Source organism: Geotrypetes seraphini, chromosome 10 (assembly GCF_902459505.1).
Source record: "Geotrypetes seraphini chromosome 10, aGeoSer1.1, whole genome shotgun sequence".
NCBI lineage: Eukaryota > Metazoa > Chordata > Amphibia > Gymnophiona > Dermophiidae > Geotrypetes > Geotrypetes seraphini.
The window spans coordinates 126,849,477-126,876,533 of NC_047093.1; the positions used below are offsets into that span (position 1 = coordinate 126,849,477).

At 40.7% G+C, this 27,057-nt stretch overlaps 1 protein-coding gene across 3 annotated transcripts in view; it reads right to left on the reverse strand.

Moving 5' to 3' along the window:
* The window catches only part of SWT1 (SWT1 RNA endoribonuclease homolog), a 73,175-nt gene that overhangs the window by 12,797 nt on the left and 33,321 nt on the right, over positions 1-27,057 (reverse strand). For all 3 annotated transcript variants that reach the window (XR_004540754.1, XM_033959806.1, XM_033959807.1), the window contains exons 8-15: positions 21,956-22,144; positions 16,201-16,294; positions 15,658-15,806; positions 11,940-12,088; positions 11,392-11,530; positions 8,347-8,492; positions 6,476-6,681; positions 2,419-2,562 (exon numbers count right to left, since the gene is read on the reverse strand). Coding sequence is in view for 2 of the 3 variants with exons in the window: in XM_033959806.1 (XP_033815697.1) it covers positions 2,419-2,562; positions 6,476-6,681; positions 8,347-8,492; positions 11,392-11,530; positions 11,940-12,088; positions 15,658-15,806; positions 16,201-16,294; positions 21,956-22,144 (1,216 nt within the window). In the remaining variant the exon portion in view is untranslated. The remainder of the gene's footprint in view (positions 1-2,418; positions 2,563-6,475; positions 6,682-8,346; positions 8,493-11,391; positions 11,531-11,939; positions 12,089-15,657; positions 15,807-16,200; positions 16,295-21,955; positions 22,145-27,057) is intronic.

The window sequence follows — 27,057 nt, forward strand, 5'->3', positions numbered from 1 at the left end:
CGAAAAACACAGGGCAACTTTTACTAAGCCCCGTTAGGGTTTTAATGTGCAGAATAGCATTGAGCTGGCATTAGTTCTAGCCACGTAGCACGGGTTTAGCGTGCGCTAAAACCACTAACGCAGCTTAGTAAAAGGAACCCACAGTAAAATACAAACTTAGTAAAACACAAAAAATAAATTCAGCTAATAAAAACAGATTCAGCAAATACAAACAAATTCAATTTGTGAATTACCCGATAGAAACTAAGAAATTAAGTAGAAAATCAGGGGAAACATTACCTACGGTATCTCAATTTGCTACCTATTTTAGAACTAAAATATCGGTGTGATTACCAAAGATGAGTGATGAAATAGATAGCAATATTCTCAGCTGTTCGCCTTCCCCTCCCTAAAACTATGTCATCTCAAAAGATTCCTAGACATAACCTTCACCTTCCAGGCGGCTAAGCTGAACCCATGGCTAGCCCAAATTGTGCTCGAAGCCCCTACCTACCTCGGCTTCAGAAAATAACTCAAAACTCACCTATTCCGCGAATAGGACCTTTAATCCCCTCCGTCCTGCAATGAACCGAAACCACCTCCTCCCCCTCTTACTGCTCTTCCCCCCTCCTCCCCTCCCCTTTGACTCTCTCTTCTCCCATTCCTTCTAACCTCAACTACATTGTTGCTTGTAACTCTGATAAAATGCTGTGAATTCGCTTGCAATCTCTGATCTTAATTAATTGATGTGAAACGCCTAGAACTCCCTGGGTATTATTATTATTATTATTTTAGATGATGATTCTGTATCAGCAGACAGGATTTGGTTCTCTTTTCATCCAAGTTTATTTAAAATTTGATGGATCGCTTAATCAAACTTCAAAGCGATGAACATAGCTAAAATTCATACAACTTTTGGGGGGACAAAACATGCCACATTTAACCACAAACAAGACTTAAGTATAGAGAGGAAAGGGGGAAAGAAATACAATATTTTAAAGAAAATAAGACAAAAAGGGAATGGACATGGTATTTCTTGGGTGAAAATAATGATGTATTTTGGAAAAAATTCAGGATCTCTTTTTTTTTTAGATACTTGCCCTACATATTTGATAAAGGATACACCACTTAGTATTAAAGTGGCCATTTTAAGCTAGTCGAGAATATCCTTATCATTAGAGAAGTTTCCTGATTCCTGGCGAGAAATAGTTCTTACTCTAATATATTTCAAAAAAAAATTCCAAATGCCTCAAGACAGGATATTACAAATTATAGACCAGTGGCATCCATTCCTTTTTTTTTGCCAAGCTTATAGAAATTTTGGTGGCAGGACAACTTGTAGAATATCTGGAACAGTTTAATATCTTACACTATTCACAGTCTAGTTCCCATGCTAATTTTAGCACCAAGACAGTAATATGTAATGTAATGTAATTTATTTCTTGTATACCGCTACATCCGTTAGGTTCTAAGCGGTTTGAAGAAAATATACATTAAGATTATAAATGAGAAGTAAGAAGGTACTTAAAAAATTCCCTTACTGTCCCGAAGGCTCACAATCTAACTAAAGTACCTGGAAATTAATAAAGAAGAGAAAATAAAGATGGTTGAAAAAAGAAAAATTCTATGTGAATTTATAGGATGGAAATTAAACTGACTGTGAAGAACTGTATGAAAAATACATATGGAATTCAGTTAGAAAGGGTAGGTTACAATCTATTTATGGTATTTGTTTAATTGGAAGGTGTTAAGGTGGGTCATTTGGGGGAAGGTTATCTGAAGGTAGGTGAATCTTCTGGAGGTAAAAGAGGAGGGGTTAAGATATTTGGATGAATTTTTTGAAAAGCAGGGTTTTGATTTCTTTTCTGAATGTTTTGAAGTTGTCTGATATTGTCATAAGATGTCATAATAGAGATGTTAATAGCTGAAATTTGATTTTTGATGAATTCTGGGAAGCAAATCTTATTATGCAACATGCTACTGATCCAGGGCAAGCAGTGGCTTCCCCCATGTCTTTCTCAATAACAGACCATGGACTTTTCCTCCACTAGATGTAGGACCATTGTCAAACATGTGGCAGCCAGAGATAAACCCAGTTTGATCAGCATGGATTAGTGTAGGCATATAGGGAGAAATTCTATAAATGCCAGCGCCAAAGTTGAGAGAAACGCTGTTTAAGTACAAATTCAAAGTGCCTACCCTTGCCGAAATCATGCCTAGTGACACTATAGGTATGGCTAATGTCGGATGTGGCATTAAGCTTGATTTATGTGAAAGACAGGCACTGGAAATGTAGATCCACAGGAAGAGAAAAATATCAAATATAAATAAATGCAAGGATGCGTATCAAAGAATTTTCTATCTTTCACAACAAAATAAGCTCATGGGCTTCTGCAAAGAATCCAGGAGCTATTAGTTACAAGCTTGTCCTTTACTTACTTCTGAATTCCAGCAAGAACATCTTTTACTGTAGTCATCAATTTTTGCAGACAAAGGAAAGCCTCTTCAACAGACACCAATTTTGTGGCGGATTGTAATGGAAGGAGTGTTTGGCTATAATTAAATTTCTGGAAAACTTCAGCACTAGTAACAGAGGCAAGAAAAAATGACATCCTTTGTTTTACTTTGAAAATACATTGTACAATATTTTTGCACCTATAAATTGGGACGATCACATATCTGTCAAGTGACCCTAGTTCACCTGGTTAATTCTTTGCCATATGTCTGTGTAAGTAATCCGTTTTCCCTGTTTTAATATACGTCTCAATGTAACTGTTTAACTTGTTTTCATGTAATTTTATTATGTTAACCACTTAGAAATTAGATTAAGCGGTCAAAAAATTTTTTTAATTTTTTTTAAAATTCTTTATTCATTTTTAAACTTTCATCAAGTGTACAAAAATTCATAATAAACACAATTAATCTGAGCACTTGAACATCTTATCATTATAACTTATAAGTCGAAATGTAACCCTCTCCCCACCTTCCCTCAAAGCCCCTTAATCATTATAAGATCATATACTTGAAACCCTCCCCCCACCCCCTATTAAATGGTGTATAATTAATAGAAAAATGGCATTCAATCATGACAAAAAGATGTTAATGGCTCCCATATTTTAATAAACTTGAAACTTTAACAAGTCCAAGAATCTGATGTATACTTTGTGCCCCTGAGAGAAACCTTGTAGAATCTATCTACCTAGTATCACAGTAATTACATACTCTAAAGACCAAAATAACCCATTCAGTTTGCCCAGGAGCTTTATCTGCTTTGAACAGAAACACATACAAATTCTACACCAGCTCCTTTTCCCCAGGTCTTCTACTTTGATTTTGCTCCTATCATTGCTTTGAAAACCAGACCCAAGAATGCTCAAAGGGGCTAATTCTGCAAACGGAGGTCCTGCCGCCGTCTGGCAGCTAATCAGGACGCATGTTTAAAAAAAACTTCCCGAGACAGGATGCCTACACAGTAGGCATTTGTCATGGGTCTAAGGAGAGGCATAAGGGGACACTTAAGCTCGTCCAAGGCTGGGCGTGTTTCACTTGGAAGTAGCCTTAGGTGAATTTAAGTGTTCTTACGTGCCTCCCTAGAGCCGCAACACATGCCTGAAACATAGGCCCGCGAAATGCTGGCCTACATTTCATCCTGAAAGTAGATGTTGCTGCCGGCTCTGCTGATCGCAAGGGATCCCTTGGCAAAGATAGGTGGCTGAGATGCCCATCTTTGTGATTAGGTAGGCACAATTTTCTAACTGGCATCCGTGAGAGGCGCCGGTTAGAGAATGGAGGGGGGTAAGATGTCTGTTTCTCAGCTGCTTCTTAGGCGGACACTGAGACCAGCATCCTATACATAATCAGCCCCAAAATGTTGCCATGGTCATGACTTCCATTTCTGGTTGCGTGCCATCTTCAAATGTGATTCTACCAGACTAATACATATGACAACACTCAGGCTCCTTCTAAGGTTTATTACTAAGCTAGTTAGTCCCTTAAACACTCAGATTAGTGACAATGTAGCACAAATTAAAAAATAAAACAACCACCTCTCCCAACATCTTAAGGCACTCTGGTGATCCCGCTATAGTATTAGAAAGGACAGCCTAAAATTTCCAGAATCATCTGAGCAGCAACTAAAAAAGTGAGATTTAGACTGGCTCAAGCTGAATTGTGTTCTGAAATGTCTAACTTGCTCAGCTAAAAACCTAGAGGACAATTTTCCAAGGCATTTCTACACTCAAAGAAGCCAGAATTTTATGTTCAGAAATGAGGCTTTTGAAAATTGCCCAACAAATCTGTATGTATGTGGATGTGTGTATAACAATAATAAAAGAAATGTGAAACAATCAAAGAAAACTTAGAATACAACAGGAAAACAGAAGTAACACATGTTAAACACTAGAAACCCCCCCCAAGTATTTTGTAGAAAGGAACAGATAAGAACATAAGACTAGCCTCACTGGGTCAGACCAATGGCCCATCAAGCCCAGTAGCCCGTTCTCACGGTGGCCAATCCAGGTCACTAGTACCTGGCCAAAACCCAAGGTGTAGCAATATTCCATACAGAATCCCAAAGAGTAACAAGATTCCGGAATCCCAGAGTAACGAGATTCTAGAATCCCAAGGAGTAGCAACATTCCATGCTACCGATCCAGGGCAAGCAGTGGCTTCCCCCATGTCTTTCTCAATAACAGACTATGGACTTTTCCTCCAGGAACTTGTCCAAACCTTTCTTAAAACCAGCTACGCTATCCGCTCTTAACCACATCCTCCGGCAACGCATTCCAGAGCTTAACTATTCCCTGAGTGAAAAAAAAATTTCCTCCCATTGGTTTTAAAAGTATTTCCCTGAAACTTCATCGAGTGTCCCCTAGTCTTTGTAATGTTTGACGGAGTGAAAAATCGATCCACTTCTACTCCACTCAGGATTTTGTAGACTTCAATCCTATCTCCCCTCAGCCATCTCTTTTCCAAGCTGAACAGCCTTAACCGTTTTAGTCTTTCCTCATACGAGAGGAGTTCCATTCCCTTTACCAGCTTGTCCACTCTTCTTTGAACCTTTTCTAGCGCTACTATATCTTTCTTAAGATAAGGAGACCAGCATTGAATGCAATACTGCAAATGAGGTCGCACCTTGGAGTGATACAGGGGCATTATAACATTCTTGGTCTTGTTAACCATCCCTTTTTTAATAATTTCCAGTCATAGTTTCATCAAGATAAATAAAACATCAGGATGGGCCAGACCTGTCCATCAAGGTAGCCACTGTACTATAAAGGGTACAAAAGTGCTACAGGCCAGGGCATGCTCCCCAAATCTCTGCCTCAAAACACTGCTAATAACATTTAAATACAATACCACAGTTTAATTTGAATGACTAGGCTTGCATGCAGTAAATAACACAGCACAACTTAATGTCTATTTTGAGGGGTCATTTATAAAAGTACACATGAAAGCAAAATGTATTATAAAAAACAAATGCTAGGAAGTTCTTCTTTACCCAACGTGTGGTGGACACCTGGAATGCGCTTCCAGAGGACGTTATGAGGCAGAGTATGGTACTGGGGTTCAAGAAAGGATTGGACAAATTCCTACTGGAAATGGGGATAGAGGGGTATAGATAGAAGATTACTGCACAGGTCCTGGACCTGTTGGGCCGCCGCGTGAGCGGACTGCTGGGCACGATGGACCTCGGGTCTGACCCAGCAGAGGCATTTCTTATGTTCTTATGTTCTTATAAGTGATAAGCTTGGTAAGCACACCAAGCTTATCTGCATTTTGCAAAATGTCTAATATCTAGCTCATTTGCATATTACACAATAGGGCGGCAAAAATGGCTCTGTATAACACTATCTGAGCATGTCTTTGAAATCTTAATTCTGACCAAAGCAAGGCCGAGTCCAAGATGAAATGACAAAAAAAAAATATTAAAAACTTCACAATAGAGATATTTTCACCTAAAAATGGCAAAAATTTGAGTAAAAAATGACATCATGCCTTTTTGTTATTATATCTTTGCTTCTAGCCTGCAAAGAAATAACACCACAAATTCTAGATGTATATTATGGGCCATGACGACTGATCCAGTTATGGCCTGAATCAAAGTATGGGTCAAGAGCAATGAGGAGTCAAAGTAGGCCTAAAAAAAGGGAGGCGAGTTCATGTTAGGTTCCAAACTTTGCACAGGAACTTAGTACCAGGGGTTGTACTAATCTAAAAAATTTCAGTCCCTTGACAGGTTTTGTTGGGCTGCAGCATCTGGACAAAGTGGCTGTTTTGTGTTAGGTGGAGCATTGCACTCTGAGTAAGTCTCAAACCAATACAGATCCAGCCAAAATATTTTGCATGGTTTTGTTTGAGACCCTAGGAAACATCAACATAACATTTTGTTCGATTTGGAGGGGGGGTCAAGCATGGCCCCCTGGCCCATTTGTTATAGAATGACCCCATTGTAAAGTCTGTTAGGATCCATGTTACAAATCGGAATAAAAATTACCTGTACTCCGAGACTGTATTCCAAACATGTTCAAGGACAGACCAGATCTCCTGGGCTCTGTTAGATCCTGGGGACGTCGCTGTGTTCGATACCTTGTTTTCTTTGTTTGTCTTCAAGTGCAAAGCAGTGTCTTCTATTTTATTACAGGGGGAATTTCCTGAGAAGGTCTTAGCTCCAGCAGAACCTTGCAAGCTGCCGTTCTCCAGCTAAAGAAAGAAACAGAAGAGGATTTCATAAAATGAATATGTTGTGTTAAAAAGAAAATGATAAAAAAAAAGATACAGATACTATTTTATTTGGAACGACAATGAGAGCAAGGAGTCAAATCTCGTCAAATAACAACAAACTTATTTATTTTGACTGGAGTAGCAATTCAGCAAATAACATACAATTGGAAAAATTATGACAGGTTAAATTACAACTTTTGGTGGAATTCTGTATGTCATATATACAAAATGGAAAGTATAATAGCAACACAAAAAGGTTATTTTGGTAAATTTCAGAAGATCTGGGGACCATTAACAGATTTTTGTAATGAATGATAAATTTTTCCATTAGAGGGGAAATGGGTGGGTTATTTTTTATTATCTCATAATATATGAATATATCAATAGTTTCATTGTAATGGTACTTGTATGTAATACTGTGATGGGAGGGGAGGATTTTCTATTTAATAAGAATCATTTAAATATTAGGTATATTACATAATATTCAAAATATTATAGAAAATGAATTTGTAATGAAATGTTGTACTTAAAGTGTTATATGAGAGTTAATCAAGTGTGTATTTATAAGTTCATATGATTTTATCTATTACACTTGTTGTAATATGCAAAAAATGAATAAAGAATTCAAAAACAAAAACAGATATTTCTAAATTAATAAAACTAGCCTTCAGTAAAACAAAAGGATAAAAGCAATCTGTCACAATACTGTACTTTCCTTGAAGAAATCACATGGATTTTAGAAAGTCATACTTAGTAACAAAGTTAACCTTTTAGATAGAAACATGACTACAGATAAAGGCCAAATGGCCCATCTAGTCTGCCCATCCACACCATCCAAATGGATAAACTACTACTACTACTACATATCATTTCAAGAGCGCTGCTCAATGTACACAGTGCTGTACATTAACACATTCATGAGACAGTTCCTGCTCAGTAGAGCTTACTCTATTCACACAGACAAACAGGACAAGTAGGGAGTTAGGGTGTTTCTCAGGAATCTAATATAATAAAATGGTAAGCCGCGCATGCGCACTTCCTAAGTGTGTGCCAGTTTTCCGTGAGCTGTAGCGACACATAGGAAGTGCGCTTGCGCGGCTTACGATTCTTTGAAAGACGCGGTGGTGGCTACTCTCACGATCCCCGCCTGCGTCGGACTTCCGACACAGGCGGGGATCATGAGAAGAGCCACTGCCGCGTCTTTCAACTAAAAACAAAAAAACAAAAACAAGGCGGATGTCGGCCCGATGGCTGGAGTTCACCGCTGAGTCCGGTGAGGAGTGCTTCCCTCAACAGGAACCGTCGGGTCTAATTCAAATACTCCCGGCAGGTCGGGAGGGGGGCGGAGCAGGCTCGCACGCCTGGTGGGAACCGGACAGGAACTAGACTCCCTGCAGGAGCCAGCCTGATGGCTGGAGATCACCGGACTGGACAGGGGGAGCAGGTAAGGGGGTGCTGCAGTACAGGAGAAGCAGGGAAGAGGTGATTGTCAATTAAAATACCAATTAAGTCACTTAACAAATTTGGGGTTGTGCTGGGATTTGGCTAGGCACTGCCAGCGTACGGACCTAGCAGCACCTCATTTATAATAGGTGCCGTTTTTATAGAATTTTCCCCTAAATGTTTTCATTCAACATGCCTTACCTTTAAGATTCTTTCAAGAAGCTGATTCAATTCTGAATATGCCTTTGGCAGAACACCATCATAGTTTGACCTTGAGCTGAATGCATGCAATAATGTACAGGATTTCTGAACCAAAAACATAGCTGTTAAGTAGTCAAATGGTCCACCTAATACATAAGATAAAAGATTACCAAACACCAATCAATACTAAAAGAAGTGTAAATAAATGAATGTTTGATATTTTATATTTTTCATATAAGCAGAGTTTTATTAAGTAAAACAACAGTGTAGTTCTAGAACAGAAATCATAAAAAGATAAATCATATTAAAGCAGTACATCAACTTATCTGACTGAGGAACAGACATGTTAAAATATGTCCAATATGCATACATTATTAAAACAGAACTGCCAAATACCATAAGATTATCCTTTTGGTAATATCTCTGATTAACTCAGGAAGGATGATGATTTATTTTCATAATAGTTTTCTTCTCCTATGTTCATAAAAATATAGATTAAAGTGTATATCACCAGAAATTGGAAAAATTACACTAGACTTAATTGCACCTTCTGGTAGAATTCGTTGTGCCATATATACAAAATGGGAAGAACAATTGCCATACAAAAAGGGAATTATAATAATTTTTAAAAAATTGGGGGGCCATTGATAACTTAATGTAATGATTTGACGCCTTTTTACACTGAAAGTATAATTATAATTATAGGAAGGGGGTGATATATAGTTATGTCAAAGGTTTAATCAATATTTATGAATATAACGTATGATTTTTTTATTATTACAATATTTGTGAGAAGGGTGGGTGGGGGAGGGAGATAATTTATGTATTTAAGATGATAATAGAAAGAATTTCAAGTGATGTGTATGATTCAATTGATGTAATATTGTGTACTTGATGTAAGATGAAAAATTGAATAAAGAATTGGGGGGGGGGGGAAAAAAAAAGATGTTTTAAAGTGTTTGAGACAGGCTGGAAGACTTGAACATTGAGGCCAAAAGAATTGCCAGAATGGATTCTCTCTCCCAGATGTCTGGGCTAGAGACTCCATTCTGTGAATTCAAATAACAGACATGAGGAAAAGCCATGTTATAATCAATTAGGATTTATTAATAGTTCTCCTATTGTCTAGGAAGAGCAAGTCATCACAATTCCAGTGCTCTTCAAAGGGAGAAAGCAAGGACAAACAGATTTATACCCTATGTGACATCATTCGTAATAATTATCATGCTTTAGAATACAATGGCACAGTTATGGCTTTGGCGGTATATAAGAATAAAATTATTATTATTATTATTAATCATGACTTCCTTTCCAAAAATGCCTTACGTCACCATTCTGTTAAGTTTTTAAATCCAGCAGGTGGCAGTGTTTTCACTTTTTCTTTCTAAATCACTTTTGATCTTTGACCTTTTCAGACATCAATCATGTCCGTAAAACGCCAGTAAAACGCCTACGTCTTGACATCTACATCCTGGCATCCTGCAGACACATCTTAACTTCTGTATGACCTCACAATTAGCATTGTATGCTCTAATCTATAAGGAACAGATTCTCTCTGTAAAAACTCCAAGTTTCCTGTTCCTCTGAGAACCTTATCTATAAACTCCATGGATGTATATGAAGAATGTTAAATAAATTTGACTGTCTTAAGAGTCACAAAATCAACCTTCTGAACTTCCGTAGCATAGCTAGAATGCAGAAACAGCAATTTAGTCAAGAAATGCCAATCTATGAGCTTAATCTGTAATTACAAGGTCTCAAGGCTTTTTCACTAAACCAGTGGTTCCCAACCTTGTCCTGGAGGACCACCAGGCCAGTCGGGTTTTCAGGATAGCCCTAATGAATATGTGTGGAGCAGATTTGTATGCCTGGCACCTTCATTATATGCAGATCTCTCTCATGCATATTCATTAGGGCTATCCTGAAAACCTGATTGGCCAGGTGGTCCTCCAAATTTGAATATATTCACTTAATTTTGATTCATTCACAATCTCAGTTTTCATATCATCGGTGACAACTGTCACCTGTAAATTTCAGGAAATCTTCAACAAAAGCAAGAAACCTGCAACTCAGGAAATCGTGAGCATGTTTCTGTATCAAGTATTTCAATAGACCTGATTCTATAAAGCATAGTTACTTACAGTAACAGGTGTTATTTATAGACAGCAGGCAGATGTATTAAAGGAGACATAGCCCCTGACGAAACTAGGAGTGAAACAGTTGGGCAGCCGTCGGGCATAAAGATAAGTGCCTTTCCTTTACAGCACTCTATAGCACTCTATGCACTTTATAATTTATGCAGAGCCAGAAGAGAAGATTAATTTATATAAAAAAAATTTTGTTGCACATGCTACTTGCTAAGACCAATGATGAAAACACCACCCCAATAAGGATACAAACAGAAATATAAAGGCTGTAGCCACCAACTCATACTGGCTCGGGCCCTCAGAGTCCAAGGTAGGCACTTCTGGAGGGGATGCATGTGAGCTCTCGTCCAAGGCAGTACATCGATTGCAGCTACCATAGACCCCAAGACCTAGAGAGAATCCCATGCCAATGGAGCAGTCTTGTCCAGAGTCAGGAAATCTGAGAGCATAACTTCTGTCTGCGTGCCACATGGTCAACTGCCATGTCGAAGAAAACACACATCCTCCAAGAACTGTGTTGGTGTCAAATGGCTCTTCCTTTAATTCACAATCCAGCCCAGGTCTTCTAGGACTCGGAGAACCCGATCTACAGTCTTAATCACTGCCCCATAGAGTGAAAATTTGAATGATTGAATAAATAAATGCTTAATGTTGCAAGTTGCAAAAGGATCTTGCATCAGAATAAGGTATGTATAGGACTATGTTGAATCACTAAAGCAACTTCATGTTCTTCACGAATCCTTTGAACTTCTTTCGTTCCCGGTCTCCTGGAGAAGTCTCTTGACCTCTTAAGAGTTCAAAGCACAGATACAGCAAATTGAGAAAGTGCACTGAATTACATGATTCTCTCTGTGAGAGTATTAATCTAGTTTATATTAGGAAAAGAGACATTACATACCTTTACGAAGATTTTCATATAGGCTATCCACAGTCTCCAACAAATCTCTTTTCACTATTAGTCCAAAGACAGCAATCCAGTGCTTTTTGAAACATTGTAACAGATCTGCCAGTGTCCATGGGGGCTTCAAATAAACCACCTATAAAAACAGTTTCATCTTTCTGAATAATTAAATTCACATATACTCATGACTTTTGCTTTAGTCTGTAAACTTCTTTTTCATTGCCTCTAGTACAAACCAGAGATTTCCAGACTGGCAATACGTACGGGTAATGTGTATTCAAGTGGAATAAACAAAGAAACCACACTATTTTATAACACAAATTAAAATGTTTCTCTGAAACAATGTATCATAGTTCTCTCCACTTGCAGAGCCACACTTCAAGTCAGCTATAATAATAAACTGCTTTAAATAAAACCCACTGTATTTTTTAGTAAAAACTAAAGTTTTCCCCAGACCAATGTAATCAACCAGTATCACATTTTTAGTCCCACTGATCAACCTAATCAATTTTAACTTTTTGAAGCATTGTTGAGCAAAAGGTCACCTCTATCCATAGCTCTTCAAAAGCAATCTTCATTTCTGTTTCTAATATAAAGGATAAAGCTTTCCCTAAGCATTTTTCCAGGTCCAAAATTACACTTGAAAGGAAGTTCTCTACAGCAGCGTCTTTGCCATCCTTTTGGGGTTCTGCATCTGGGAAGTCAACATAATATATTGTTGCTGTTAATATGCAAAAAAATGGTTAACAGTCACTCCCTATTCCAGTGGTCTCAAACTCGCAGCCTGGGGGCCACATGCGGCCCGCCAGGTACTATTTTGAGGCCCTCAGTATGTTTATGATAATCACAAAAGTAAAATAAAACAGTTTCTTGATCACATGTCTCTTTAGCTATAAATTACAATATTATTATTACGACTTAGCCAAAAGGAAAGATTAATAAACTATAAAAAGTTTTACCTCATGCAAAATTGTCATTTCTTTAATAAGACATTAACTATTTTTTCTGCGGCCCTCCAAATCGAAAATGTGGCCCTGCAAAGGGTTTGAGTTTGAGACCACTGCCCTATACAGTATTTGAAAAGACCCCACCTTGTATTCTACATTTGAATTATAGCACATCCATAAAAGAACACAAATAAGTATATTATTCACCATGTTGATTTTCTTGAGTGAGGGTCAGGGGGAAAAAGGTTCCAGAATCAGGGCTAGAGGTAGCTTTTACCTTTCAATCCATTAGTGATGGAAAAAGGGAATCAGTTTGTCTGGACTCAAAAAGATTAGCACTATTGTGGGTCAAAGAACATGTTTATCAAACCACAATGTGTTTTACAGACTTCAGCGGATTCAGAACGCCGCAGCTAAGCTTGTTTTCGCGAAAAGCAAATTTGATCGCGTCTCACCACTCCTGTCTAAGCTCCATTGGCTCCCAGTAATCCCCAGGATCCACTTCAAATGTGCGTGTCTGGCCTACAAGATCCTACATGGCATCCTTCCTGCCGTTATCCCTCTATCCTGGAACTCCCCAACCCCTACTTCCTCCAGATCCTCCCAAATTTTTAAACTATCCTTCCCTTCTATAAAAGCTATTTCCCATGCAGGCAAACTTGGGTCATCCCTCCCCTTTAGAATCACTGAGATCTGGAATAACCTCACCTCCCCTCTCCGAACCTCAAGCTCCCTCCAACTCTTCCGCAAACACCTAAAAACCTGGTTATTCTCAAAACTGTAACACTTCCCCCCTCTTAGGCCTCTCACCTTCCCCTTTACACCTAACTCTTTAATCTCTCCACTGTAGTTCCTCTCTCATCCTTCTTCCTGTAAACCGTGCCGAGCTCCGCATTCGTGGAGATGGTGCGGTATATAAACCCAAGGTTTAGTTTAGTTTAGTTTATATACTGGCTACCACTGTTTACAATGAGGCCTATTTATTAACATGGTTTGCTAATTACATCTCTAGATTTGAGAACCACCCTTGTGCTACTCAGTGCTAACACATTTATCTACTTTAAGAGATGTGCTTCAAGCACACTAGGATATCAGTCCTTATATATGGCCAACATTGTTCAATGGAGTCTATGGTGGAAAAAAGGACTCAACTCTCTAAGTTGTCTAGAGCAGGGGTGTCCAACCTTTTAGCTTCCCTGGGCCGCACTGGCCGAAAAAAATGTTTCTGGGGCCACACAAACGCTGAAGCAAGACAGAGGAGGGAGCCGGCAAGACGGTAAACAACCGGGGGCAGCAGAGGAAAACACTGCATTGCCCTCAACCGGGGCCACACAAAATACTTCACGGGGGCCACACCCCTGGTCTAGAGCATTCAATCATACATATGTTTTATATAATGTTGAAGGAGCAAGGGTGAGGCTGGTTTAGGTTCATAACTAATATCCTGTTGTCCTTAGAGAACACCTACTACAGGTAAGCAACTTTGTTTTCTTCAAGTACAAGCACATGAAAATCCCTATTTTGCATGGGGCTTTACAAATTTGCATGGCCGGATTGGAACATGGGCAATCAAGGGGGAAAACATACAGTGGGCTGTTTTGCGAATCAGGTCGGCCAAAATTTCTTGACAGGGCCTGAGCTGACGTAGCCTTACTTTTCAGTCAATGCCTGAGTGATGATTGGCTCAAGCACTGAAAGGAAAGTAAGGCTTGATATCTCAGTCTCAGACCCTTCCCCCCCCCCGGCTTACTCCCTCCGGATGGCAGGCCTGCCTCTTCAAAATGGCCATAGGAGGGGCCTTTTTTACTTGGGCCAATCAGCACCTTAGGCCCCTCCTCAGTGCATCACTGGTGGGAATCACCAGTGGTGAGAAGAAGTAGACATCCCTCCTGTCGGGGTTGTCAGAGGAGTAGGAATCACCAATGGTGGGAGAGTGAGCATCCTTCCTGCCGGGAGTGTTGGGGGGACATTGGAAGGATTGTGGGGTTATGGCAGGGGCTGCAGCAGGGGATCCAAGTGGTGGAGGCAGCAGAAGGAGGAAGTGGCCCTCCTGCCAATCTTGTTCAGTGTGTTGAGGGGGGGTCTGGGCAGTTGCGGACGAGGGGGGAATGTTGGCAGAAGGGGGAACTCTTCTTTTTGCTACTCTCCTTGCCGGTTAGTCAGCTGAGCCAACAGGACTAGGGGAGAACTATGGCTCAGTTGATCGGGGCAGGGAAAGCAGCTTTGACAGGAGGGAGGAGCTGTGCTTAGCAATTGTTGTTCTGAGCAATCGCTAGGTAGGCACAGTTCCTCCCGCTCTTTACTTCCGATTCTCTGCACAAATATAGTACATATAATTTGCATGCTATTATGTTGAGAATTGCCCGAAAAATAAAAGTTGCTTCCACTACAGGCACTACATCGACTCAATGGATTTTGCCGGTGAGTTTTGAGAATCTTTTTCTTAGACTGTTATGATTAAGATTCTACCTTTGGTAAAACACTTAACTTTTAAAACTATTTGTATACTATGCTATTAACTAGTTCTTAAATTTGCCTTTATTTTTTTTATGAAGATTAAGCCAGACCCTGCTCTGCCTGCCAGAGACTATATCTAGCAGAAAGTTCAAGCTTAAAAACTGTAGAACCATAAAAGGCTATTATTCTTTGGAGACTATCTAAGTAAAATTTGCTTTTTTAAGATCTAAACTGACTATATAAGGAAATCTACAATTTAGCTTTTCTTTCCAAACTTATCAAAGTTCAGAGCAAAATAATGTACTGTATACTTACCTAGAGAGATGTATTCTACTCCTCTCAAAAACTTTTTTCCTCCCAGAGAATGTCCTCTTCCCTCTATTCTCTCCTCTCAGAAAGGGGTGCCGCTAGACACCTTTCCTCTCAACCAACCTTTCTAAAGCTGCCCTAGATCTCGTGGAAAATTTCTCATGCTTAAACGTGCTTGAGAAACTTTTTTTGTGGGGGAGGTGGGAGAAATAGTTTCTGGGTATCCAATGACCGCATTCAAATGCGGTCTGCGCTATTGGCTTCAGTGCCCATGCTGAAACCATTAGAACATTCAGCGCACAATAACATGTGCAAATCTGGTACTAACCCCCTTTTAGTGATGTCATTAATTTTGAGCATCAGCCCCCTGGTTCTCAGCTCATTGTGCTAATCTCTGGACTAGGGCTTCATTCCATATCTGCAACATTGTTGAAAGGTTAAGAGCTCATTTAATCCCACTAAAAGTGAAAATGCTGGATGTAAGATGTTTTAAGCCTATTTGAATTTAAGACACAAAAACACATCTTTAAAAATGCTAAAGCAAACTAACCTTTTGCAGTATGTGGAAGGGTAACATGGGTTTGATGGTTTATTTGGCTATAGGTTGCACTCAAATTATGTAGCTTTAATGCCAGATCCACCTTGCACAGAGCTTTAACACCACTGATCAGGGCTTTGCTGCACAAATTTTTGTCATCCCTGTGAAATAATTAAAGGGTTAGAGCAAACCACTAAGGAAATAAAATGAAGAAGAAAAAAGTATGAGAAGGCAAAAATTATGAAGAAAAAAAAATTGCTTGTTTGGAGAAACTCCAAAAACACTTCTTAGCTCTGTGGAAGACTAAGAACTGATGGTCCCACGAGCCGACGTTGAGAAGGAAGGCACTCGTACATGTGGAGTATAGGCGGTCTCGAGACTTCTGAAGAAGTTAAAATGATAGTACACTTTTGCACTGTCCGTACCGGGCTCCATGGATGACGTCACCTATCTGTGAGAATATGCTGCATGCTAGTCTTGAGATAATAGGAGCTGGCATATGTATTCTTATCATAGTTTCCAATTTCAGAATTAAGTATAAGACTGCTTACTTACGTGCATAGTATGATGGAACTATGAGGATATAACTTCTGATACTGTAAGCAGCACTGCAAAACCCGATCATCATTATTTTCATTACTCAACCCATCTATAAATATAATGAAATCAATTCCAATTGATTTAAAAGTATAATTAAATGTAAATATAACAATAATTAGACTGTAATACTAAACATAATGCTTTAAGAGGAACAGGGAGATACAAAACTCACATTTATAACTGCAGCAAAGGCCTGCAAAACAGCGTTCTCTGCTGTTTCTCTCAGTACATGTAAGCATTCTGATTAATACACTTCTACTGATATTATATCAAGAAGGTACATATTGCAAAGTTGCTTATCTGTAATAGAGATTCTTTGTAGACACTACCTGGACTGGTTTGTTGCATACCTTGTAAATTAGCATAACATTTATTCTTATATTCCACATAAACCTACAATAAGTTCAATGCGGATCACATAATAAAAACATTGGGCATACTTATGAAATGCAATCATCAATAATAATAAAAAGCTAGAGGCGCATGCGCTCTTAAAAATTCGTGCGGTGTGGCGCCCTGAGGTGTGCTTCTGTGGCAACATTCTAAACCTCAGGGCGCATGCGGGGGCTGAAGGCGCGCGACTGTGCTCTCCAAACCTGGCTCCAACGGCGTAGGCGGCCCTCCACAAACCTCCCGGCTCCAGCGGTGTAGGCAGCATTATAAACACGCTGCTTCGCCCTTCTACTGCCGATTTCCTCTGCCGTCGTCTCTGATGACATCATCGGAGACAGACACGGCAGAGGAAATCGACGGTAGAAGGCCGAAGAGCAGCGTGTTTAAAGTGCTGCCTACGCGGCTGGAGCCTCGAGGTTTGTCGGCGGTGGGAGGGTCAGGAGCAGGCCAGATCGAGCAGGACAAGGCAGTAAAAGAAGGGGGAGGGGCCAAATGGAGCAGGGAAGAGAAGGTAAGAGAAGGGAAAGGGGGATGGGGGAAAATGCTGCTACTGTTTCTGCACAGGAAAGGGGGGGAGATAGGAGGGAAATGCTGTTGCATAGGGAAGTGGGATGGAAATGCTGCTGCACAGGGAAATGGGGAAAAATGACAGACAGACAGAGTGGGAGGGAGGGAGGGAGACAGAAAGAAAGAAAGACAGGGGCAGGGAGAGGGCCAGAAAGACAGACAGAGAAAGGGGACCAGAGAGAGAGTCAGCGGGAGAGGAAAGGGGGGGGCTGCTTTGGGGGGAGGGGTGTGCTTGAGGCAAAAAGCTTTGCTCTGGGGGGGGTAAGACAGAAGGGGCCATGGAGAGACAGGGAGAGGAAAAGGGAGCTGCTTTGGGGGGAGGGGTGTGCTGGGGGGGAGACAGAAGGGGCCATGGAGAGATAGGGAAAGGGGGCTGCTTTGGGGGGGGAGGTGTGCTGGGAACAGACAGCTTTGCTCGGGGGGGGAGGGGGAGACAGAATGATACAGACAGCGGCCAAGGAAAGAGAGATAAAGAAACATAGACAGACAGACACATCTATTCTAGCACCCGTTAATGTAACGGGCTTAAAGACTAGTTCAATCAATATGAACAAACACGACAATAAATCAGCAAAGTCTCAGGACAAAAATTTAGCAAACAAGGTTGTCTTTAAAATCTTCTAAAAAGGTTTATAATCATGTAGAACGCTTAGCTGAGCTGGCTATAGACACCACATTTTGGCAGCTTGAACGCAATAGAGAAATTAAATGTCTTAAAATTAAACCCCCTAAAAGTAGGTAAGAAAAAGAACAAACAGACCTAAGCTGGTAAGCCCCTGAAGAAGAGAAAACCATGTAAGACACAGCTTCACCATGCAAAATTTTGAACAAGAAACAATAAAACTGAAACAATATCAGGTGGGGTTTTTTTTTTTTTTTTCATGAAATAGGTTGGAGTGGGCTCTTGGATACAATCGCCACTGAAGAGATTGATTGAGAGTGGAGGTGACCTGGATACACTGTGAGAGTGAGTCCGTAGCCTGCTACCATTGCGGGGCTGGAGTGCAATGAGTAGCTCTTAGATGTAGTCATGGAAGTGGGGTTGAATGAACTATGAATGCCATGCAACGTAACAGCCACCTTAGTTGTTGAGTTGTAAAGAGAGCCCTATCAATGTGTATTTTCCTCCCCACAACTTTCCACTTATTTTTATTTTCAGATCTCGATGTATTTATTAATTTACCAAGCCCCTCCTCCTATCTTGTCTCCAGTATGTAAGCCTGTCATGCTCCCTCTTATTATTTTTCTTACTTTTATTTTAATTTTACAATGTTTTATTATTTTTAAAATTCTTTATTCATTTTCAATATTTTCAATAAGTGCAATACAAATTAAATACATTTTATATTTAAGACATCACTTAATATTCTTTCAAGAAACTTGGAAGTACAATGGGGAAGGGGAGTAATTTTTCTGCTTGGAGGGAGAGCAAAGAGTTTATAGACTGAAGGAATCTGAATAGAAAAATTTAAATCCAGCCTGAAAAGTTAACTAAAGACTCTTCATGGAGAGGAGCTAGTAATGAGTTCCAGAGGGTGGGCATCGTAACTGAACAAATCTTTAATAGGACCCACCAGAACCTCTCTGAGCTCCCTCAATATCCTAGGATGGATCCTGTCTGGTCCCGTTGCTTTGTCCACCTTCAATTTTTTAAGTTGTCCATAAACACTTTCTTCCATGAACGTTGTAATATCTACTCCATTCTCACGGGTAACTTTGCCAGACAATCTCAGTCCTGCTCTCAGATATTAGCCTTGATCAGACTGTTTTGGACTGGTTCGATAAATTTTGATCCTCCTGTTCTTACTCAGTTAATATGGAAGGATCTAATTCAAAATCTTGGAGAGCCCTTTGTGGAGTTCCCCAGGACTCCCCATTGTCTCCAATGTTATTTAACATCTACATGAGTACTTTGAAATACTATGACTTGAATACTTAGGAAACTCTATTAACGTACGCTGATGATATATCTTCATATTACTTGAGGTTGGCCCAGATCTTGTTAATCTAGCACCCAATATTATCCATTGCATTGCTAAGCTTCTGTCCAGGGCGATGATGGTCCAGATGAAATTGAATGCTGCTAAGACCAAACTCTTATGGATCGGTCCAAAGTTAAATTGTCTTCCCTCAGCTGTGACCTTAGACTCAGGAGAATCTCTGAAAATTGAGTTTTCCTCACTAATATTGGGTTTTGTTATTGATTCATCTCTTACATTTAAGGATCAGCTAAATTGTCTTGTTAAAAAGTGTTTCTTTAGCCTCCATATCCTGAGAAGAGTGAGAACGTTCTTTCATCAGCAACACTTCTCTATATTGGTTCAGTCAATCATCTTGGATTATTGCAACTCAATGTACCTGGGTCTCTCAAAGGTCAGTCTGCAGAGACTTCAATTGATACAGAGTACCGCTGCCAAGTTAATATTTGGTAAGAGCAAATTCGATAACATAACCCCATTGCTAAAGGAATTGCATTGGCTTCCAGTGTATCTTAGAATTCAATTTACCGGTAAGTGCGTTAGTATTGCATTTAAAATTCTCTTTGGCATTTTTATTACTTTGGTTCCTTTAGATTGGAATGTACATAGATCACATCTCGCTAGGAGTTCAAATAAATTAAAACTTACATTTCCTTCCCGTAGGAGTAAAAATAGAACTTTCAAGAGATTCAGCCACTCTTTTATTTTCAAACTAACTGAGCTCTGGACTGAGTTACCGCTTTCACTTAGAAGTCTAGGCCCCTTCATTTTATTTCAGAAAGCTCTGAAAACTTTCTTGTTTACTAAACACTGTGGAAACTAAACCATTCTAGATTACATTCTTCTTCTATGTTTATGTACTATACTTACATTATTGTAAACTGAGTCAAGCACCTTTTTGGGTTAAGACCCGGTCTATAAAATTAAGTTTTAGTTTAGTTTTCCATGTCTAATTAATTTCTGGCTTCTCAGCTACAATAAGATCATCATCTCTGGCAAATGTAAATAGCTACTTTATTGACTGGGAAACATGCCGGTGAATAATCAGGAGACCACCATCTATGAGATAGCTATCGGATGTCAATCACTTTCAATCTCTACTGAAAGAGGCTGTATTTTAAATAGTGAATGACTGATGAAGTATTTGATATGATAGAGACTTACAAGATCATGAAGGGCATAGAGAGAGTAGAGAAGGACAGATTCTTCAAACTTTCAGAAAATAAAAAAACAAGAGGGCATTCGGAAAAGTTGAAAGGGGACAGATTCAAAACGAATGCTAGGAAGTTCTTCTTTACCCAACGTGTGGTGGACACCTGGAATGCGCTTCCAGAGGACGTTATAGGGCAGCGAACGGTACTGGGGTTTAAGAAAGGATTGGACAGTTTCCTGCTGGAAAAGGGGATAGAGGAGTATAGATAGAGGGCTACTATACAGTTCCTGGATCTGATGGGCCGCCGCGTGAGCGTACTGCTGGGCACGATGGACCTCAGGTCTGACCCAGTGGAGGCATTGCTTATGTTACCTTATTTATTTATATTTGGCTCATGCCTTTTTCGGCTGCAGTTCAAGACAAGTTACATTTCAGGCACAGTAGTTATTTCCCTATCTCTGGAAGACTCACATTCTAAGTTTGTACTTAAGGCAATGGAGAGTTAAGCAACTTGCACAATATCACAAGCAACTGTAGTAGGATTTTGAACCAGGCTTCCTTTGTTCTAAGTCTGCTGCTCTGACCATTAAGCTATCTTCCATCTAGTCCAATACTCTCCACTAGAGAGGTGAAGAGTATAACGCGCACACGGGTATAGCGCGCAGAAACCACGATTTTATGTACAAAAACTTTTGTATACCGCGCTCACGGGTATACCGCGCATGCTGCCCGACTGTCCTTTCGCCCGCCCCAACTCTCCTCTGGCCACCCCGACTCTCCTTTCGCCCTCCCCGACTCTCCGTGCACTGTCCCGACTATCCGTTCACCCTCCCTGACTTTCCGTGCACTGCCCCGACTCTCCGCGCCCCCAGGTGGGACCTAAGGCTCCAGGGCCTATTCTGATTGGCCCACGCGCCTTAGGCCCCACCAGTAGGCGGAGCTTTGGGACGGATGGGCCAATCCGGCCTCATTCCGTCGTTGGCTGCCTGCCGGACAGGCGGGTTTGGCTCCCGTCTGTCCGGCCAACTACCAAAGGTACGGGGAAGGGGGGTGGGGGAGTCGTGGGGGTCTGCCAGGGGGGTCGCGGGTCGGCTGGGGGGGCGGTCGAGGTTCTTGGGGGGGCGGTCGTTGGAGGGAGGGGAGTTTGCGTCGAGGGCAGGAGGCCTGGGATCCCTCCTGCCCGTAATGTAGTGCGGGGTGGGGTGGTCGCCGTGGCCAGGAGGGTTTGGGCTCCCTCCTGGCCCGATATTGTCGGGGAGTTGTGGGAGTCGGCCGGGCAAGAGGGCTTGGGCTCCCTCTTGCTCCGATCGTGGATGCGGGTGGGAGCGCGTGCGAGCGGTCGTTCGGGGTGGGGGTGCGAGCGGTCCTGCTGGGGGGGGTGAATCGGGTGTCGGGCGGGGGTGGGAACTATGTAAAAAAAATTTTGTATACCGCGCTCACAGCGTATAACGCGCGAGGGGTATGCGCGGTAGGTAAAAAACGCGTATAACGCGCGCGTTATATGTGTGAAAATACGGTAATAAATACTGAGGAAAGTCAGATATTTGGTTCACAAATATTTCTAAATTTACGCACACACTGAAATAAAAAAGTGAATAAGAGATAAAAAAAAACTTACACATTTTTTCAGATGCCAATTGCATAGATTGTCCCCACAGGTGAGGATCCTGCTTTTTCAGACTGTTGTAGATAAAGCGAACAGCAGGAATGGCCTTGTTCTTCATGTGTTCCAATAGTTTCCCATTTTTCATATAGTCCAATTCTTGTAGTACTACCCAGGGAATTATTAGTACAAAAGTGCCAATACCTGAAATTAAAAAAAATATAGAATGTATTGCTACTGAAAAGTACTGCCTTATATTAGCCTGAGGAGTTCAGCTTTCACTTTTCATTACCATTTACAAAAAAATAACCTTTGTTTGATGTGGCTAGGTCAGGGGTAGGCAATTCGGCCCTCGAGAGCCGAAGCCAGGTCAGGTTTTCAGGATATCCACAATAAATATGCATGAAATAGATTTGCATCTCAAGGAGGCAGTGCATGCAAATCCATCTCAACATTGATATTACATTTCAACAATGCTGCAATTACAGTTTAGTAATGATTTATCAGCTAAATCACTAAAAAAAAAAAAAGCTTTCTACCATTACTAACTAATTGCAATTCTGCCACTGACTGTGTGTGACATTAAGAGGGGTATTTTCAAAATAACATTTAAATCTGATCCAAAAATTCAGTAGAGAGAATGGGCCATTTTCAAACCAGAAAAAAATGTGCAACTTTTTGTTTTGAAAAAATGGCAATTTGTTAAATATTCTTTAACTCAGAGCATTTATCTTTATGGCCATTTTTGAAAAAAAAAAAAAAAAAAAGTCCAAGCGACAACAGACACAAAAACAAGCTATTAGAAGGAATGGGGGGCCAGCAGTCTTAGTAGACTGGCCCACACAGGACATCCCAGAAGAGCAGTGGAGCACCCTAGGGGGAACTGCAATGGACTTCACGTTAAAGATCCCAGGTACATAAGAACATAAAAATTGCCGCTGCTGGGTCAGATCAGGTCCGCTCAGCACTGCAGCCCCTGGGTCAAAAGACCAGTGCTGTAAATGAGCCCAGCCTCAACCTCCGGGGCTTTCCAGTTGAGCAGGATCTTGTCCAACTTGTCTTGAATCCCTGGAGGGTGTTTTCCCCTACAACAAACTCCAGAAGAGCGTTCCAGTTTCTACCACTCTCTGGGTGAAAAAGAACTTCCTTACGTTTGTACGGAATCTATCCCTTTCAACTTTAGAGAGTGCCCTATCGTTTTCCCTTCCTTGGAGAGGGGTGAACAACCTGTCTTTATCTACTAAGTCTATTCCTTTCAGTATTTTGATGTTTCGATCATGTCCCCTCTCAATCTCCTCTTTTCGAGGGAGAAGAGGCCCAATTTCTCTAATCTCTCGTCTGTACGGCAATTCCTCCAGTCCCTTAACATTTTAGTCGCTCGTTCTCTGGACCCTTTCGAGTAGTACCATGTCCTTCTTTATGTATGGCGATCAGTACTGGATGCAGTACTCCAGGTGAGGGTGCACCATGACCCGATACAGTGGCATGATAACCTTCTCCGATCTGTTCATGATCCCCTTCTTTATCATTCCTAGCATTCTGTTCACCCTTTTTGCTGACACAGCACATTGTACAGACGCTTCATCGACTTGTCTATCAGAACTCCAAGTCTCTTTCCTGGGAAGTGTCTCCAAGTACTGCCCTGGATATCCTGTATTCGTGCATGAAATCACTTTACATGCATCACTTTACCGACATGCATCACTTTACACTTATCCACACTGAACCTCATCTGCCATGTCGATGCCCATTTCTTGAGCCTGATTATGTCACGTTGCAGATTCTTTGCAATCCCCCTGTCTTTTCACTACTCTGAATAACTTCGTATCGTCTGCAAATTTAATCACCTCCTCGCCGTACCAATGTCCAGATTGTTTATACAGATGTTGAAGAGGCATTGGGTCCAAGCACCGAGCCCTGAGGCAACCCAACTGGTGACGCTCTTCCAGTCCGAGAATTGTCCATATTACTACCCCCACTCTGTTTCTATGCTCCAGGGCCAGTTTTTAATCCACGTGAGTATTTCACCCTAGATTCTATGGTTTGCAATTTTCCGAAGTAGTCGTTCATGAGAATCTTGTCGAAAGCCTTGCTGAAAATCCAGATATACAATGTCGACTGGGTTGCCCTTGTCTATCTGCCTGTTTACTCTCCTCGAAGTGCAGCAAATTTTGTCATACAAGATCTTACCATTACCCCTTTACAGTGTATGAAGAGCCCTTCCCAGAACCTACTGATATCCAACTGTAAGACCACAACAGCAGCCTTATATTTCTACAGGGTTCACCTCTGTGAAGTACAGTAGGGTTTTGGAGGGCTCACATGTTCTATCACAAGTGTACTAATGGACTTGGGTCTACTGCACTAACCACTAGGCTACTCCAATGACTTGCTTGCTGCTCTAATAGGACTGTCTATAACATTTGAAGTTGTTATATAGGCTGACAGTATGTACTAGTTTCTTTCACATCTTTAGAGGGTGAAAGGGGTAAGAGGGGCCATGACCCTTAATACCTTCAAAGTGGTCAACTGTAGGTCAGTTTGGGCACATTTATTGGCACTTATTCTTTATTGAAACCGATCGAAGCCTCAATGGCCTGATTTTCTATAATGTTCCATTATTGCCGAAAAATGTCCAAATCATAAGCTCACCTTAGAACCACACAAAATACACCGCCAACATACCCTCTTGAGATTCAGACACAAACTGCATTTGAAACCCATCTAAAATGGGTTTCGAAAATAGCAATTTGGATGTTTTATACTTGGTGCGGCCCCCACATACCTGGTCACACATTTCAACTTGGACAGCCCCAGCAGAGTCCACATGCTCACCCATCCATCAATAAAGGCCGATACAAAAGATACCAAGCAGGCCAAATGAACAACTGGCTGAGCAACTTAATAACACACTCTTCATCCTATCTAAGTTTTAGAAAACTGGTAAAAACAAACTTGTTCAACCGATTTGTATCCTAAATGCTCCCTTTGCCCTTTCGCTTTACTCCATCTGATTTTTACCACGATCTCTCTTTCCCGCTCTGTTCTCAGCCTACATGTATCGATGACTGTCCAGTGCGCCTATTCTCGCTGATTGTTTGCAGCATGTTCCAGCCCTCTTTTCCCTGTATCCGCTTCATGTACTTTAAAAACTTACTTTGTACCTATCTTCGCTGATTGTCCAGCTCCTCTTATTGTAAACCGCCTCGAACTACCACGGCTTTGGCGGTATATAAGAATAAAAATTATTATTATTATTAAAAAAATATCTGTTACTTTATGCTACTTTTAGACGGTTTTCTGTTTTGAAAGTGAGCTTCTAAATCACTCATCTGCCTGTGCTTCAACAGAAAATAAGAGCAACATACTTTCTCTTTGAGAAATGTCATGTAGATCAGTCTGCTGAAAAAAAAATAGATGAATACTACAAGTTACTGGAAAATTGTTTCAATAAAAAATTCAATATAAATACAGTACATAGAATCCTTCTTTAAATCTATTGTTTTTTGTTTTTTTTTAATAAACATGTTTAATTAATTTATTTAACAGATTTAGTCTGTTTATACCAAAGCAGATTCCAAAAATAAATACATAAAACAAACACAAAACATCAGCTTATCAAAAATAAAACAGAATAAAAAGCCAGTTTAAACCCCACCCAAACAAAACATCTGTACAAAAAGATATATTTTCAAAAATCTCAAACTTATTAAGTCATTAACCAATCGGGGATTGCTGGCGAGATCATTTCAAAACCTTACGTCTACCACTGAGACCTCTGTAGCCCTAGTCACAGCATATTTCACACACTCTGTTTCATCTGTGGAAAAATGGATTGTCAATCCTGATCTCAAAGATCGTTGAGGGCGAGAAACAATCAATACCCATGACAGATACCAGGGTATACCCGGATTGATTGCCTGGAAAACCAGCACTAATGTTTTTAAACATAACACATGATTTCACAGGCAACCAAAACCTAAAAAATGGGATTATATGGTCAAGCCTGTCACCACCAACAATCAAGCATGCAGCAGCGTACTGGATCACCTGCAATGACTTGTAATCTATTAAACAAAAAAGCATGGCTTGAGGATAACAAGTTACTTAACGGTAGAAGGAATTTTTCGAGGAAAGCAGGTATATATACCCACAAATGGGTGATGTCATCCACAGAATCCAGTATGAACAGTAAAAAAAAAAGTGTACATGTCACTTTAAATCTTAGCAACCACCCCACACCATGTGTGTCCTGGTGCCTTCCTGCCCAATACTGGCTCACGGTGACCTGTAGTTCAGTAACGAAAGCTAAGCAGTGAACTAGGAGAGGTGGGGCGAGTTTTGAGAATATATACCTACTGTTCTCAGAGATCAGCTTCATGGAAAGTATCTTTGCTTTCTCCAAGAAATGCCGTTATACAGTATTTTCTCATTTGGGACTCAAGCTGCCTAGGATCATGCCTCTAGGAAGTGGGATTACAGTTAATCATGAATCTGGCATGGGACAGATCCAAGATGACTTGCCTTCACCTGACACTCGTTTTCTCATTTGGTCTTCAAGTTCAAGTTTATTAAAATTTGATTGATCGCTTTACATAAAATTCTAAGTGATTTACAATTACAATAGTGGAACACAGCAATCATAAAACAAGATGAGAGACAAAGACTCTAAATATGGACTGGAACGATAGGGAAAAGGGAGAACTTCCTATGCTGGTATTTCCTATGCTGAAGCAGTGGGGAAAGAGCTCTACTGGAACCTCACAACACCCAGAACCTGCAGCTTCAGGTTCTATTGAGAATTTTTTGGGGAAGACTATAAACAGAGTTTTTATCAGAGAGTAGCCCGCCAGCATGGAGTGGAGGCTTGGTTGATCTCCTTGGGCTGGATACGAAGCTAAACCCTGATTATAGAACTTCTCCCCCTCAGTCGCAGAATGTTAGTTCCCCGCAACAGGTTCAGGAAACACCAAGGCTGGTGAAAGTTTCTGATCTGGAGGTTCAAGTAAAATCATCTGCAGGTTTGGAGTTTCCTCGATTGGAGGATATTGTTTCATCTGTGGAATCTGCGATGTCTCAGACATCTGAAAGGGAGATATTGGACTCTACTGGAAGTA